Below are 16,636 nucleotides of genomic sequence, written 5' to 3'. Positions count from 1 at the left end.
CCCAACCCAGACCATGCTCACCCTTAATCTTATTTCATACATAAATTCCATCATTGGAGGCTCAAACTTTTTTTTCTTATTTATTTTCCATTTGATTAGGAAACATAGAATTCTTGAAAATTTTCAAATAAGGACATAAAATGTTTTTATTTTCTTAAATAAGGGCTTGAAATAAATTTTGTTTCAAATAAAAGCAAAAAATGCACTTATTTTCTCATATAAATGTCTAAAGTGGATTTTATTTCAAATAATGATCTGAAAATGATTAGTCAGCTTCAATGAAACGCTTGGCACTTTCATCATTTACTTTTTTTTTTTTAAATTCCTTATTTTCTTTTCTTCTTTCCCTTTTTTGATTTTTGCTTCTTTCTTCATTGCTGGCCAATTTCAAGTGCTACTTAGCCACCAACGATGGCCGGAGAGGGCTGGGTGAGGGTCATCCTCACTTAATCTAGGGAGGCAACCCTCACCTTGGGGGAGGTTGCCTTACCGGCCATATGTGAGGTCAGCCCTTGCTAGATCTAGCGAGCAAGGTGAACCTTGCCTCAAGTGAGGTTGCCCTCAAAAGTCACAAGTGAGGGTCAAGCCCTCCCCAGTGGACAATAAGGGCTTGCAAGCCCTTGCCCAATGGTTGGTGAGGGTCACTTGGGCCTCACTAAAGGAAAAACATAATTTAAAATCAAAATTGTCTTTAGACAAAAATGCTATTAATTGGCCAGTAACTAAGGAAATTAAACCCTTATTTGATATTAACATAATCACTTCAAAACTTTATTTAAGATTGATATAGTCACTTATTTAATATGAATTCACTTCATATCCTTATTTAAGAAAATGACAATATTTCATGTTTTTATTAGGAATTTTTCCTACAATTTTAACATCTTTTTCTCGCAACCCCATTATTGTTAGACCATATGTTTCTGGAAAACTGCATATATAATCTTAAATTCAATATTTTCTCTTACACCGCAACTCATTTTATCGGCATACCAATCATTCAAAAATATGTAAATAGATGTCCCCGCACAAAGGCTCATGAAATGGATGATTCAGGTCGGGCTTAGATTGAGTGATAAATTATCTAGCTCAAATTGGCCCATTTAATTTATATTAATGCAATTCTATACAATATTTCGACCAAGAAAAAAAATTCTATACAATATCAATTCTAAACTTTAGGCCACGTCAGCATTTCATCGGAATGAACTCTGTTGCACTTTCTTCTCATTCCTTTCCTCTTCAGAACGTAGCGCGACACCGGCCGGCGAAAATTTGAGCGGGTCGGGCGGCAGCGGCGCCGTCGACGACCGGAAGCCGCCGGCGGCCTTCGAATCAATCCCGACCCACCGTAGTTCCGACCACCGCGAAGCTGCCCATCTCTCTCCCTCTCCGTTGCCCGGCTTCTCGAAACCCTAGAAACCCTTTCGGATCCCGGAATCCGGGGACCCGATCGACCCCGTCGGAGAGCCGGCCGGAAGCCGAACCGGCACCGGCACGGTCGCTTCCGATCGAACGTCGCCGGATGAATCGGGAGGGGGCGGGCGGTTGAGCTGACGGCGATTTACCGCGGCGTCCGGCGGAGCCTCCAGTTCACCTGCGACGTCGGCCCTCCGGCCGTAGCTCGGGCGCGGCGCCGACTCGAGTGCTGCACTCGCGCTCAATCTCTCTTCTGGTGAGTCGCTCTTTTACAAAGATCATGTAGGCTGGGGTGTTGTTAGATTACATGCCTTAGCTGGAATGGATGAGATGGATATGATGAGATCGATGTTGTAGTGCTCTGTACATAGTTCCGCTAACGAATGAGTAGGAGATACCCAGATGACTATAAATCGACGTCGATGATCGGTTTGGTTCAGATGCCGAAGATTCAACTTTCATGGTTGTGGCGGTTCTGTGTCTGCATTTCCTGTGAACTGCCTGAAAGTGGGGTTTAGGTGAAACATCAAGCTCTGTTGGTGCATTGGGCTGCCAGGATATTAGAGAAAATCGGATGATATTATGCCTGTTACATGTTTCGAGTAGTCCGTGGCATGGGATGCGGTGATATGAAGGATACAGAGAGTTACTTATTATACTGGCATGAGGAGTGTACCCGCAAGTTTGGCTTCATTGCAGTGCCTTGAGCTTCCCAGCATCTTTTCTTGCCCTTTTTCTTTGGTTCGAGCGAGACTTTGACTACTTTTGTCGTCCAAAGAACTATGTATTGGAGATGGAGAGTCGAAATCTCTGCATGGGACATTCATTTTGTATATCTTCCTTAGTCTAGGTTATTCTGGGGGTGTCAAAATGCCAAAAAAGAAAAAAAAGAAAAATCTTCATCCGTTGATCTTCACTGTTTTTCTTCGATACAGTTTTCCCCCTCTTTGGCATAAGCTTTGATACATTTAGGTGTATGACTATGAACCTATCCTAGTTCAGCACTATTTAGCATTTTTTACCTTGGCATTTTAGAATCGTCTTTGGGGGCAAAAGGAAAGAGATAACTGGACCTTTACATTGTTAATGTGGAAATGCTGAGGTCTTTCCAACCCAAGGTTTAAGTCTGTGGAAGAAACAATCCATTTCAAGTCAATCGTCAGACTCATATCAATCTACTTAGCCAAAATCTTGGTCACTTGAAAACCCGTATCCTAGGTATTGACAGGGAAGTCACGTAGTAGCTACCTATGTATATGTGACAATTGGTTTGCTTAAAAACCTTGAAAACTCCTAGATTTAAGGGTTCAGGTGCGCGTGCAGGAGTGATTGTTTATTGCCCACAATGCTTTTTCGAGACCATGTTCATTGGGTATTTGTTAGGCATGCAATTTGTTTAATGATTTCTGAAAATCTTAAGAAACTTTAACTGTGAAGAATTATGAAATCCCACCAGGTCTTTCTTGATCCTTTGTTTTTCATTGATTTCATTGTTTTGTTACTTGTCTCAGGAAGAAGCTTCTCTTTTCCCTTCTCACATAATTGGAAAAGTGAAAGTTAGTTAATAAGCAAAAGGTTAATGGTTCCTGTCAAAAGATTTTGGTTGCCATAAATATAAATAATTGCACTTTGATGCATAGCGAGGGAAATAGACAAGGACGGATTTTATTGTGTGGTGGCACTTGCCCGGACTGAGCTCTCCAAAAATTACCATGATATATGGTTTTATTTATATGTGGTTCTTGAGTTTTGTCATGTTGCCTGCTTGTGGCCCATTCTTTTTCTTTAAGCAGGACTTCTAGTGGGCTGTTATATTCATTTGAAAATGTAAACTTAGACATTTAGCCCACTGGTCCCACCCACATCCCGAAGGAAAACTGTAGAATCTAAGTCAAAATGCAAATATAGGGAAATTTTGAGTCTGAAGAAAGCTGTCAAACTCTAGCACTTGACAGATTTTTTTAATTTGAGTAATGCTTGGATACCGAAGGTATTTTGCTACGTGATGTGCACTCCCTAAACAATTACTTAAGTTAGACCCATTTAAACATCTAAATGGAATCTGTCGCGCAACTTTGTAAACCTATTTGAGAGACGGATTTTAGTGTGTCTAACATTATTCGTCATGTTTTTACCTAAAAAATTGCAAAACTGTTGCAATGATGAGAGTTAAGATGAAGTCTTGATAGAAGATAAATTCTGGTTCTTGCTTATTTAAGAAGTTCAAGCAAAAGAAAATCAGGGATAAAGGTGCAAAGCACCACTTAAATTTTATACACTTTAGATATTTTGTTGGCTCTCATCTTTGGTTTCGATGATTTTTTTATAACAAAATGGACTACTTTACATGATTATTACCTTTTGGTTTATTGAAAAGTACCTGTTCGAATGTTCTGTATGCTTCGTAAGGGAGGAAATATTTGATTGATTGAACAGAGGAGTTTAAACAAAAATCTTTTCTCTCTTTTTATCTGCCTATAATTAATGATTGCGACATACGAACTCATAATTTACTTAGAAATCTAATCCAAGAAGGCCTTCATCTAAAATCAATTAACACAATGATTATATCATTAATACCTTTAATGATGGCTATTCATGCTCTTGTTGAAAGAAAGTGTAATTTGGACACATGAAAAAAATCCTGTTCTTTTTTCAAATGTTAACGGGGTATAAACTTAATAAGTGTCTTTTTATATCCCTTAAGTTTTGTCCCCAGTGATACATTGCTCTAGATCCATCCCCCGACAGAGAGCTACAGGTAATTTAAACCACATCTTTTAAAACTGGAAAATGTACATGTTTTTGGGAAAAGAATGAAATGCTTGAACTCCCATTTAATCTAACAATAGTGAGTGTTGGTGTAGAGTCATGGAAGATCAGACTATAAAGGTGTTTATACAAGCAAAAGTCAAATGCATATGTATTTAAACTTGGAACAGAGAGTATTGGTGTTGTGGCATGAGTGACCAGGATATATATGATTATCTTAGCAAACTAAAAACGTAAATATGTAGTTAAGTTATGATAAGTGAAAGCGTGCACTTTGACATTATTGGTGGGCATGTAACCAAGCTTGATTTAAGTAAATTTAGTGATTCTAGCGTGTAAATGTGTTGGGTGATGAAGAATAAATCATGTGAGCATCTAAATAAGCTCAAATAAAGTGCTTATAGGGGTTTCTAGTGATGGTGGCCCTATTATTATGGAGGATAACAGACTTGTGAGCTTGAACTTTAATCAAATATTGAGGTGCAAGCCACCGACTTATTCCCTACTTGAATTACTGAGTCATTGATATTTAATTGTTATCATAATTTAGTCTTCTGGATCTAGTCTCCCATGATCAATCAGGCTAATGTTTCTCTAGTTGATTGACCTTCAGAATGTTAACACTGTTTTCTGCACAGGTGACCTTGCCTTTGCCTTTGAGCTTGTATGCAAATGTCTCTCCATTATGTTTGAGATGGAAGAAGTTCATCTAAATAGTGAGCCTCTCTTTGATGATGGCAATGAATATGAGTTTGAGGAAGACACAAATGATATGGATAGCGGAGGTGAAGTTAGCAATGCACAACCAATGAAAGGACATGCACCACCTACTGTGGGGTTGGAGTTTGATTCTTTTGATCAAGCTTATGATTTCTATAATATGTATGGAAAGGAACAGGGTTTCGGAATCAGAGTAAGCAATTCTTGGTTTAGATCAAAGAGGAAAGAGCGTTATAGAGCAAAACTAAGCTGCAGTAGTGCAGGCTTCAAGAAAAAAAGTGAAGCCAACAACCCTAGGCCTGAAACAAGGACTGGATGTCCTGCAATGATAGTGATTAGACTTGTGGACTCTAATAGGTGGAGCATAGTTGAAGTCCAGCTTGAGCACAACCATAGGGTTAGTCCAGAAATCAAGCGCTTCTACAAGTCACATAAAAAGATGATTATTGCTGCCAAAAAGACACAACCACCGTCAAAGCCTGTGATGCACATGCATGTCATAAAGTTGTATCAGCCAGCTGCAATCAATTCTGGAAGTAATGGCTACTTGAGTATCAGTAGGGGCGATGGAATTGATTCCATTGATCATGCCAAATATTTGGAGCTTAAAGAGGGAGATGCCCATGCGTTATATAACTATTTTTGTCGCATGAAGCTGACCAATCCGAATTTCTTTTATTTGATGGATGTTGATGATGATGGGCGTTTGAGAAATGTGTTTTGGGCTGATGCCAGGTCTAGGGCTGACTATGCTTACTTTTCAGACACGGTTGCTGTTGATTCCATGTGCTTGGCAAACAAATTTGAGATTCCCTTGATATCCTTCATTGGCATCAATCATCATGGACAGTCGGTTTTGTTGGGTTGTGGCTTCATTGGACATGAATCAGTTGAGCACTTTGTTTGGATATTTCGGGCATGGTTGAAGTGCATGTTGGATCACCCTCCACAAGTTATATTTACAGACCAGTCCAAAGCCTTCCAAACTGCAATTTCTGAGGTATTCCCAAAAGCTCATCATTGCTTTTGTGCATGGTATATTATGCAGAGACTCCATGAAAAACTGGGAGGATTGAAGGGATATGAAGTAATTAAAAGACAACTGAATAGGTCGGTCTTTAATTCTTTGAAATTGGCTGAATTTGAAACATCTTGGGCTGATATGATCCATAGACATGGACTTCAGGACAATAAATGGCTCCACTCACTATACGAGGATAGGCAAATGTGGGTTCCTGTTTACTTGAAGGATACATTCTTCGCAGGGATGATTCTTATTCAAGAAAGTGAAAGCAAGAGTGCCTTTTTTGATGGTTATGTACATAAACATACGTGTTTCAAAGAATTTGTTGATAAATATGATCTAGTTTTGCATAGGAAGCACTTGAAAGAAGCCATGTCAGAGTTGGAGTCCAGAAATTTGAACTGTGAGCTGAAAACAAGATGCAACTTTGAGGTGCAGCTCGCCAGGGTGTATACAAAAGAAATTTTCAAGAGATTCCAGTCTGAGGTCGAGGGGATGTACTCTTGCTTCAACACAAGGCAGATAAATGTCAATGGCACAATCATAACATACATAGTGAAAGAACGAGTGGTAACTGGAAAAGAAAAGGAGGTTAGAAATTACGAGGTCTTGTATGAGACATCTCAAGTGGATATTCGATGCATATGCAGCTTGTTCAATTACAAAGGTTATCTTTGTCGCCACGCATTGAATGTTCTCAACTATAATGGTGTGGAGGAAATTCCGAGGCAATATATTCTTTCACGTTGGAGCAAGGATTGCAAGAGACAACCACTTGAGATACCTCGTGGTTCCAATGATGTTGATGTGCATAACCCAGCTTGGTGGCATAACAATCTGTATAGACGTGCCATTCCAATTGTGGAGCAAGGCGCTCGATCCAAAGACCACTATAAGATTACTTTGCACGAGTTGGAGGAGTTGTTGAATAAACTTGATCTTGTTGAGGACAACTTAAGTGCACCAGAAAATGTTTGAGTTTCCTCCTCAATGTGTTAGTCAGATATAGAAGAAGAGAAAAAATTAGATAAGTCGTAACCTTGCTGACCTTGTATGTGTTCTGATCTACTTCCAGCATCTCCTCCATGATCAATGCACGTACAAACAAAATATGGGGCTTAGACAAGAGGGTAAGTAAATCTTTTCCTGCATTTGTTGATTTTGGTTTGTAATTGCTACTCAATAATTTCTTCGGGATAGTGTTTGAATGCCTTTAGCTGAGTTGCCTATTGTGGAAGTAGACCTGTAAATACACACAAGATGATGCTTCTCATTCTTCTTGACATCGAACAAATTCGAAGCATTTTTGAGCAAGCTCAGGTTGTGATTTGATTTTTTTCCACAGTTTATAGTTTCATTTCTTGATTACGGAGGAGTCACAACCATGGATCCTTCAATAACTTCATTCTGATGTTTCCTTTTGAAAATTGAAATGGAGCAAACATTTATCTCTTTTTTTTTTTCTTTTTCTTTTTTTGGGTCCCTTTTTGTGCATCTTCTTGGCATTGAAGAAGATATGAATATATGAACATAGCAACTTTTTCGATCCTTCAACAACTTCATTGTGATGTTTCCATTTGAAAATCAAATTGGAGTGAACATCATCTTCTTTTTTTATTTATTTCTTTTTTGTTCTTGTGCACCTTCTTGACATTGAAGAAGATATGAATACGTGAAAACATAGCAACTTTTTCGTTTTTTTAAGCAAATCGTTTTTCTTATGAGGTCAGTGGGTATCTCATGAATCTGGTGTTTACTTACTTAAAGTGATTTTCTTTTTAATTTAATGAAAGGAGCCTTTGTGGCTCTATTGGTAGCAATTGTCTTGGAAAGGAGACTTGTTCATAGTGTTAATTTAGACAAATTTACTGGTGAACTTATACAGATTATCAGCGGTGAAGGAGTGGCTAATGAGCAATTGAGAACTGAACAAGATAAGTTGACTTCAGTTCTTGTACTTGCTGAGACATTGAAACAGGCCCCCACATGAATGAATTTGTGAAGGCTCTGTATGCTCTGCCTTTCAAGTGATATCCCAACGAATCTTACCAAGGAAGGATGCTGAAGAGACTGATCAATGGTGCTGCCAGCACTTCAGCTAGTAGTCATGAAGTGGAATTGGATATAGAATATTTTATTTTATTGGTCTCTGAGGAGCAAGAGTTTACAAGACCAGTTCTCAGTATGCCAAGGGAATTTAACGAAATTGCAAAGGTCGATTGAGCAGTGGCTATTCACCAGTTATGTGCCAGTGAAGTGAGGAATGTTGAGATCTCCAATACGGTTAGATAAAAGCTACGTAGCCCAGTAACTGAGTGAATCTAGGCAACCAACAACCATCTTTAAGGTATCAGTTTCTTGTTTATTCATGACTTAGATATATAATTGCTGTAACCTGGTTATGATTCTTCATGGGAGTTTTTGGTTTGACACTTTTTGTTTATGACAGTCTGAGAAGAAGGCTGAGATGGATAGAGGTTTGCGCGACAAAAGAAATAATTATCTGAACAAATTGTGGAAATATCAGCTTGAGTGGATTTACAGGGGAGCAAATTATACAGCTCACCTCTGAGAAAGAAGGCTCCTCAATATCGTCTTCATGGTGCTGAGGCACAACTGAAGACTTGTGAACTTGACGAGTTGAAAGGTACCTGGTTCTTCTGCTTCTGTCACTTAACTGATTAATTCTAAGTCAAGTTCTTGTGCTTGCTTTATATGTGCTTCTAAATGTTGCATTTTGTATGCTAGGGAGTAAAACAGTCGGCCCTGTCGTGATTTCCCTTACTGAGACTAGAGATCTTGGATTTGGTTTAGATATTCTCTCAACATCTCTTTTCAAAAAGGAAAGGAGTATCTATTGCCGTGCTTTTATCAATAAAAACATAAGGGAAAATATTTTTTGAAAGACCGGGGTGCAGATAAATGGACTGGATTCATTTATTTTTTTCCTGCCATTTGTGTAAATCCTAATTGTCGTCTTTCTGACCAAAATATGTTCAATGGAACAGAAAGTAGTAAAGGAAAAAGAATGCTCTTGTGGAAAGGAAGCAGAGTGATGAATCTGGGAGGAAAAATAATCGATGAAGAGATGAAGCGGTTTGTAACAGAGAACGTAGTCAGAGAAGACGCGGCAGTAACTCGAAGATCAGATTGGAAGACTGATCCGAACAGGGGACAAACGGAAGGAGAAGAGGGAGGAGGAGGATGGAAGCAGAATTGCTGGCCTGCTAGGTCTTTTCCCATCACATGGTCATGCATATGCAGTAGTATCCATTTGGGTTATCCTGCTTATCTTTTGGTGCTCAAGAAATTTCAAAATCTGGTTTCGCCTGAGTTGGTTCTTCCTCTTCGCAGCAAATGAATCCGCACCCTTGAGACTTCACTCAAAGAAGAAATGTCTATGCACCCTCCGGATGGTGCTGTTGCAAGGCGCTTTCGATGACGGGGATGGAGACAGTTTCGAGTGATCATGAATCCATGCCATTCAACAGCTCTAGGGCATTCCACTTGAAAGTCCTATCACGAGTTACCACGCACTTCCACGGCGCGATCATCGCTTTTATCCGACCACGTCCATTCCGATGGTGCCGGGACTTGCCCAAGTAGCAGGCTTATCAATGGCGCCACGGTTCCCTGGTTCGGTCACAATCCACAAGCGAGCCATTTGAGTGATGCCGGGGATGCCGGCAAGACACGAGTTCGCCGTATTTACCCAGCGCACGAGAAACTAAACGAGCAGGAACGTTTTTCCTCATTTTAACTGAAAAGTATTTTGTAATGGCGATTGCATGGAGACATTTGGTAATGAAACTGTAATGACATAAACACGATAACCCGAACAAGTCGTCAGCCCTAGTTGAATACGTCTTTTCTTAAACCCTCCAATGTATCGTTTTGGAAGTTAGTAACTATCTCTAAATAATAGACATAAGTGATACTATGATACCGGGTATGACGATGAAAGGTAAAGATATGTGATGAAAACCAATACGGACGAAGGCATACGAAACCAAGACTTGGTCATCCTTGCCTTCTCCTCTCTTAGATGGCCATGACGGACGAATCATAAGCATGTCGAATGAGGACTGAGAGAGGGTCATAGTCTATTTATGGTGGTGGGTAGAACCTTCCATCACAAGTCGTTGTTGAAACATTGGCTTATAGATACATTAATGGTTCAATCAAATTTTATAGTATTAATATCACAAAAAATCTCAAATTGATATATTTATGACAAATTTACCATAAATTAAATTTTTTACCGGAAAATTTCAAATTGATATATTTGAAACAAATTTATCTAAAATTCAAAAACTTCAAACTTGTACATTTATGATAAATTTACTCTATTAATTTCGATTGAATTGGATTAATATTACGAAAATTCATAAACTAACACCTGTGATGAACAAAGGGTAAAACCTGAAACTGGTATACTTATAAATTGCCATTTGTTATTCAACTAAGTAATTTGATTGTAAAATTTAACATAAACTAATAAATGACAAATTTGTCACTGGTATACCGATTTAGGGTTTAATTTGCGGTAAATTTGTTATAAATGTACTAATTTAGGATTTTTCGTGATAGCCTATCCACTTTTATAACCATAGAGAATCGTACTTGGGTTATCAATCATGTCTCATATGTTATTTGCTCTCGACCATCTTGTTTTTCCCAAACTTAAATATTATACGGCTACTGTTGGTCCCCCTTTATAATAATTTCCAACAACATATTCTGTAGCCTTTGAATTATAAGGTGATGATTTGTAGACATCTCAAGACGGCAATTTGATACAGTTTACCGCCTAATCGTTCATTTTATACGGCCGTTGACCCTACTTGTCGTTCCGCAAGTGTCTTTTTCTTGTCACTAGAAACGCCTGATTAGTTTCCCTTCCATTGTATCCACGAGGTCCTTCTCCTTCATTCCCTTTTTCAAAACTTATGATAATAGTCTTAAAATCCAATGCCGTATATATAATTGTGAATGATGTAAAATAGGTCAGCAACTTAATTTTTTTTTTTTTTTTTGGGTCGAAGGTCAGCAACTTAATTAAGAATACTCTTATTTGCATTGAATATTTTTCTGTTGAGTAAACCAACCAACATCCTCTCTTTTTTTAGCCTTTATAAGTGAACTCTTGACTTTTTTTTAAGTCCAGACTAGTTAAAATTATCAAACGAGCTTAATCTTGATTAAATGTTGAACAATGAGATTATCAAGCTAGTCATGAATGATTTTTCGATAACTCAAGGGCACGTATGCATGGTCTCGACTATCTAATGCTTATGAAATATCTCGATAGCGTGCGAATTGACTACATTTAGGCCTTTTGTTTATGTGCAATCAATAGAATTCGAGCGAGTGACTTTCGATTCTGGAGCCGAAAGAAGTTCAGTAACTAGGGATTCATCATGATCACTGTAGCTATTTGGGAAGGGAAAATTACATATATAGATCTCTAAGCATAATTTGCAAGTAATCGCTTTGAAATGGGAATCTGTTTAGGCTGATAGTGCTAGGGTTGCATTTGGTAAGGCTTTTGGAGAAAGTCGGAAATGCAATAAAAGTGTTTTTTCTAAATGTAAATAGCTAGTAAAGTGTAATGTAAAAGCGCATTGGAAAGTAATTTTGGCGTAAATACTAATTAGAAAAAAAAAAAAAAAAACTACACCTATGAGACTTTTGTTATTTAAAAAAAAAAAAAAAAAACCTCAAACCTATGTTGATAGGCTTAGGCTGCCGGCTAGCCTTGCCTGACGTCGCCTATTGCCATATTTGACTTTGCTGGAGACTCACGTGATGAAGGCATTTTTCAAAGTCTGAAAATTTGTCAAAGGAAAATTGGAAGAAAAAAATTACACGTTAGCATTTTGCAAGTACTAAACCACAATGTTTCCACGGACCTACCTCAGGCTAAGGGGAGAACTTTAGAGGACTTTGAAAATGCAATGCATTTATCCAAAGCTCTCCGAAACAAAATTTGCCAGAGGGCTTGACTTATGCCCGATGTCCTTTAGATGCCCAGATGCCCTTGCCAAAGTGGTTGTCGAAAACGACCATTTAGCCGATAAAAAGAAAAAAAGGAAAAATAAAGAACACACCAAAAAAATTAAAAAAAAACAAAAACAAAATAAAAATAATAAAAATATAAAATATAAAAACAAAGAAACTCTGCCGGCGTATATTCCACTGCCGGTCCTTTTTTGATCACATGCTTCTAGTCTACACGGTTGTATAACTAATGCAGTGTTAAGTATTCAAATCTGTTTTCTGCAAAAAAACAAAAAAAACAAAAAAGTACTCAAATCTGTCCGAAGTACTTGCCTGTCTCCCCCATGCATGAATTGCTATTGGCCCAGAACAGCCTCTGAAAGTTGGTTGGCCACCGTGCTATCCGAACGTCAAGCACGGAAAAACAAAAAGGACGCAGAAATTTATTATGAAGATATAATTAAATTTTAAGATTTTAAAAAATATAATGAAATCCTAAAACTTATTATAAAAGTGCAGTCGAATCCTTGAACTTATTACGAAAGTATAATTGAATCCTAAAACTTTTAAAAAAATGTTTTCGACAAAATGATTTGATTGAACTAATTTGATAAATTTTAAAATTTGATTGCATTTTCATAATAAGTTTTAAAACTTAATTATACTTTTTGAAAATCTTAGAACTTTATTGTATTTTCATGATAAGTTTTAGGATTTTTAATACACTTATCCCTTTAAATTTTATTCCACCATGCATGTTTACTTTGTCTTTTGCTCATTGAGCTTGAGACATGAAATGGATCTGACCCAGTGTTCTTGTGGAAAGGTTTGGGAGAATTGCAGCAGTGATCAATGCACTTACAAACGAAATATGGGGCTTAGACAAGAGGGTAAGTAAATCTTTTCCTGCATTTGTTCATTTTGGTTTGTAATTTGCTACTCAATAATTTATTCGGGATAGTGTTTGAATGCCTTTAGCTGAGTTGCCTATTGTAGAAGTAGCCCTGTAAATACACAAGATGATGCTTCTCATTCTTCTTGACATCGAACAAATTTGAAGCATTTTTGAGCAAGCTCAGGTTGTGATTTGATTTTTTTCCACAGTTTATAGTTTCATTTCTTGATTACGGAGGAGTCACAACCATGGATCCTCAAATAACTTCATCCTGATGTTTCCATTTGAAAATTGAAATCGACCGAACATCATCTTTTTTTTTTTTTTTTTTTTTTTTTGGGGGGTCTTTTTGTGCATCTTCTTGGCATTGAAGAAGATATGAATATATGAACATAGCAACTTTTTCGATCCTTCAACAACTTCATTGTGATGTTTCCATTTGAAAATCAAATTGGAGTGAACATCATCTTCTTTTTTTATTTATTTCTTTTTTGTTCTTGTGCACCTTCTTGACATTGAAGAAGATATGAATACGTGAAAACATAGCAACTTTTTCGTTTTTTCAAGCAAATCGTTTTTCTTATGAGGTCAGTGGGTATCTCATGAATCTGGTGTTTACTTACTTAAAGTGATTTTCTTTTTAATTTAATGAAAGGAGCCTTTGTGGCTCTATTGGCAGCAATTGTCTTGGAAAGGAGACTTGTTCATAGTGTTAATTTAGACAAATTTACTGGTGAACTTATACAGATTATCAGCGGTGAAGGAGTGGCTAATGAGCAATTGAGAACTGAACAAGATAAGTTGACTTCAGTTCTTGTACTTGCTGAGACATTGAAACAGGCCCCCGCATGAATGAATTAGTGAAGGTTCTGTATGCTCTGCCTTTCAAGTGATATCCCAATGAATCTTACCAAGGAAGGATGCTGAAGAGACTGATCGATGGTGCTGCCAGCACTTCAGCTAGTAGTCATGAACTGGAATTGGATATAGAATATTTTATTTTATTGGTCTCTGAGGAGCAAGAGTTTACAAGACCAGTTCTCAGTATGCCGAGGGAAGTCAATGAAATTGCAAGGGTTGATTGAGCAGCGGCTATTCACCAGTTATGTGCCAGTGAAGAACTATATGTTCACGTGAAGTGAGGAATGTCAAGATCTCCAATACGGTTAGATAAAAGCTACATAGCCCAATAACTGAGTGAATCTAGGCAACCAACAACCAACAACCATCTTTAAGGTATCAGTTTCTTGTTTATTCATGACTTAGATATATAATTGCTGTAACCTGGTTATGATTCTTCATGGGAGTTTTTGGTTTGACACTTTTTGTTTATGACAGTCTGAGAAGAAGGCTGAGATGGATAGAGGTTTGCGCGACAAAAGAAATAATTATCTGAACAAATTGTGGAAATATCAGCTTGAGTGGATTTACAGGGGAGCAAATTATACAGCTCACTTCTGAGAAAGAAGGCTCCTCAACATCGTCTTCATGGTGCTGAGGCACAACTGAAGACTTGTGAACTTGACAAGTTGAAGGTATCTGTTTCTTCTGCTTCTGTCACTTAACTGATTAATTCTAAGTCAAGTTCTTGTGCTTGCTTTATATGTGCTTCTAGATGTTGCATTTTGTATGCTAGGGGAGTAAAACAGTCGGCCTTGTCGTGATTTCCCTTACTGAGACTAGAGATCTTGGATTTGGTTTAGATATTCTCTCAACATCTCTTTTCAAAAAGGAAAGGAGTATCTATTGCCGAGCTTTTATCTATAAAGACATAAGGGAAAATATTTTTAGAAAGACCAGGGTGCAGATAAATGGACTAGATTCATTTATTTTTTTCCTGCCGTTTGTGTAAATCCTAATTGTCATCTTTCTGACCAAAATATGTTCAATGGAACAGAAAGTAGTAAAGGAAAAAGAATGCTCTTGTGGAAAGGAAGGAGAGTGATGAATCTGGGAGGAAAATAATCGATGAAGCGATGAAGTGGTTTGTAACAGAGAACGTAGTCAGAGAAGACGCGGCAGTAACTCGAAGATCAGATTGGAAGACTGATCCGAACAGGGGACAAACTGAAGGAGAAGAGGGAGGAGGAGGATGGAAGCAGAATTCCTGGCCTGCTAGGTCTTTTCCCATCACATGGTCATGCATATGCAGTAGTGTCCATTTGGGTTATCCTGCTTATCTTTTGGTGCTCAAGAAATTTCAAAATCTGGTTTCGCCTGAGTTGGTTCTTCCTCTTTGCAGCAATGAATCCGCCGCACCCTTGAGACTTCACTCAAAGAAGAAATGTCTATGCGCCCCTCGTGTAGTGCTGCTGTGAGGCGCTTTCGATGACGGGGAAGGAGACAATTTCGAGTGATCATGAATCCATGCCATTCAACAGCTCTAGGGCAGTCCACTTGAAAGTCCTATCACAAGTTACCACGCACTTCCACGGCGCGATCATCGCTTTTATCCGACCACGTCCATTCCGATGGTGCCGGGACTTGCCCAAGTAACGGCTTATCAATGGTGCCATGGTTCCCTGGTTCGGTCACAATCCACAAGCGAGCCGTTTGAGTGATGCTGGGGATGCCGCAAGACGCGAGTTCGCCGTATTTACCCGGCGCATGAGAAACTAAACGAGCAGGAACGTTTTTCCTCATTTTAACTGAAAAGTATTTTGTAATAGCGATTGCATGGAGACATTTGGTAATGAAACTGAAATGACATAAACATGATAACCCGAACAAGTCGTCAGCCCTAGTTGAATACGTCTTTTCTTAACCCTCCAATGTATCGTTTTGGAAGTCATCACTCCATGTATTAAAACGGACAACTATCTCTAAATGATAGATATAAATGGCATTATGATACCGGGTATGACGATTAAAGGTAAAGATATGTGATGAAAACCAATACGGACGAAGGCATGCGAAACCAAGACTTGGTCATCCTCTGCCTTCTCCTCTCTTAGATTGGCCATGACGGATGAATCATAAGCATGTCGAATGAGGACGAGAGAGGGTCATAGTCTATTTATGGTGGTGGGTAGACCCTTCCATCACAAGTCGCCGTTCAAACATTGGCTTATAGTTACATTAATGGTTCCATCAAATTTTATAGTATTAATATCACAAAAAATCTCAAATTGATACATTTATGACAAATTTACTATAAATTAATTTTTTTACCGGAAAATTTCAAATTGGTATATTTGAGACAAATTCAAACTTGTACATTTATGATAAATTTACTCCATTGGTTTCGGTTGAATTGGATTAATATTATGAAAAACCATAAACTAACACTTGTGACAAACAAAGGGTAAAACTTGAAACTAGTATACTTATCAACTGTCATTTGTTATTCAGTTAAGCAATTTGAATGTAAAATTTAACATAAACTTATAAAGGATAAATTTGTCATAACTATACCAATTTGAGATTCAATTTGAGGTAAATTTGTTATAAATGTACCAATTTAGGATTTTTCGTGATAATCTGCCCAATTTTATAATTATATCGAGATGTGTTAGAACCAAATCGCCTATGTAATCGTACTTGGGTTGTCAATCATTGTCCCATATGTTTATTTGCTCTGGACCATCTTGTTTTTCCCAAACTTAAATATTATACTGCTAATGTGGGTCCCCCTCTATAATAATTTCGAACAAGATATTCCGTAGCCTTTGAATTATTAGGTGCGGATTTGTCAACATCTCGAGACGGCAATTTGATACAGTTTACCGCCTAATCATTCATTTTATATGGCTGTTGACCTTACTTGTCGTTCCGCAAGTGTCTTTTTCTTGTCACAAGAAACGCCT

General features: G+C 37.9%; 1 protein-coding gene across 5 annotated transcripts; it reads left to right on the top strand.

Moving 5' to 3' along the window:
* Positions 1-1,204: 1,204 nt before the first annotated feature.
* On the top strand, positions 1,205-15,590 carry LOC104437242 (protein FAR1-RELATED SEQUENCE 6). Of its 5 annotated transcripts, none has more exons than XM_039308292.1 (6): positions 1,205-1,675; positions 4,830-7,065; positions 7,821-8,282; positions 8,385-8,582; positions 14,728-14,949; positions 15,073-15,590. In XM_039308292.1, exon 2 carries the CDS (start codon positions 4,877-4,879, stop codon positions 6,911-6,913), a length of 2,037 nt encoding a protein of 678 aa, XP_039164226.1. In that variant the 5' UTR covers positions 1,205-1,675; positions 4,830-4,876; the 3' UTR covers positions 6,914-7,065; positions 7,821-8,282; positions 8,385-8,582; positions 14,728-14,949; positions 15,073-15,590. The 5 variants fall into 5 exon arrangements, with proteins under 5 accessions (XP_039164226.1, XP_039164225.1, XP_018726447.2 ...); XM_039308291.1 differs by having other exon boundaries at positions 14,728-14,967; XM_018870902.2 differs by lacking the exons at positions 14,728-14,949; positions 15,073-15,590 and adding exons at positions 8,944-9,166; positions 9,290-9,807.
* The last annotated feature ends 1,046 nt before the right edge of the window (positions 15,591-16,636 follow it).

The sequence above is a fragment of the Eucalyptus grandis genome, chromosome 3 (assembly GCF_016545825.1).
Source record: "Eucalyptus grandis isolate ANBG69807.140 chromosome 3, ASM1654582v1, whole genome shotgun sequence".
In the NCBI taxonomy this organism is placed as follows: domain Eukaryota; kingdom Viridiplantae; phylum Streptophyta; class Magnoliopsida; order Myrtales; family Myrtaceae; genus Eucalyptus; species Eucalyptus grandis.
Note: the sequence above shows the minus strand (reverse complement) of the source record. Positions and strands in the feature narration are given on the sequence as shown.

Bases quoted from the DNA above. Each gene is read 5' to 3' on its own strand.
- LOC104437242 (XM_039308292.1), top strand. From the start codon at position 4,877: ATGTTTGAGATGGAAGAAGTTCATCTAAATAGTGAGCCTCTCTTTGAT.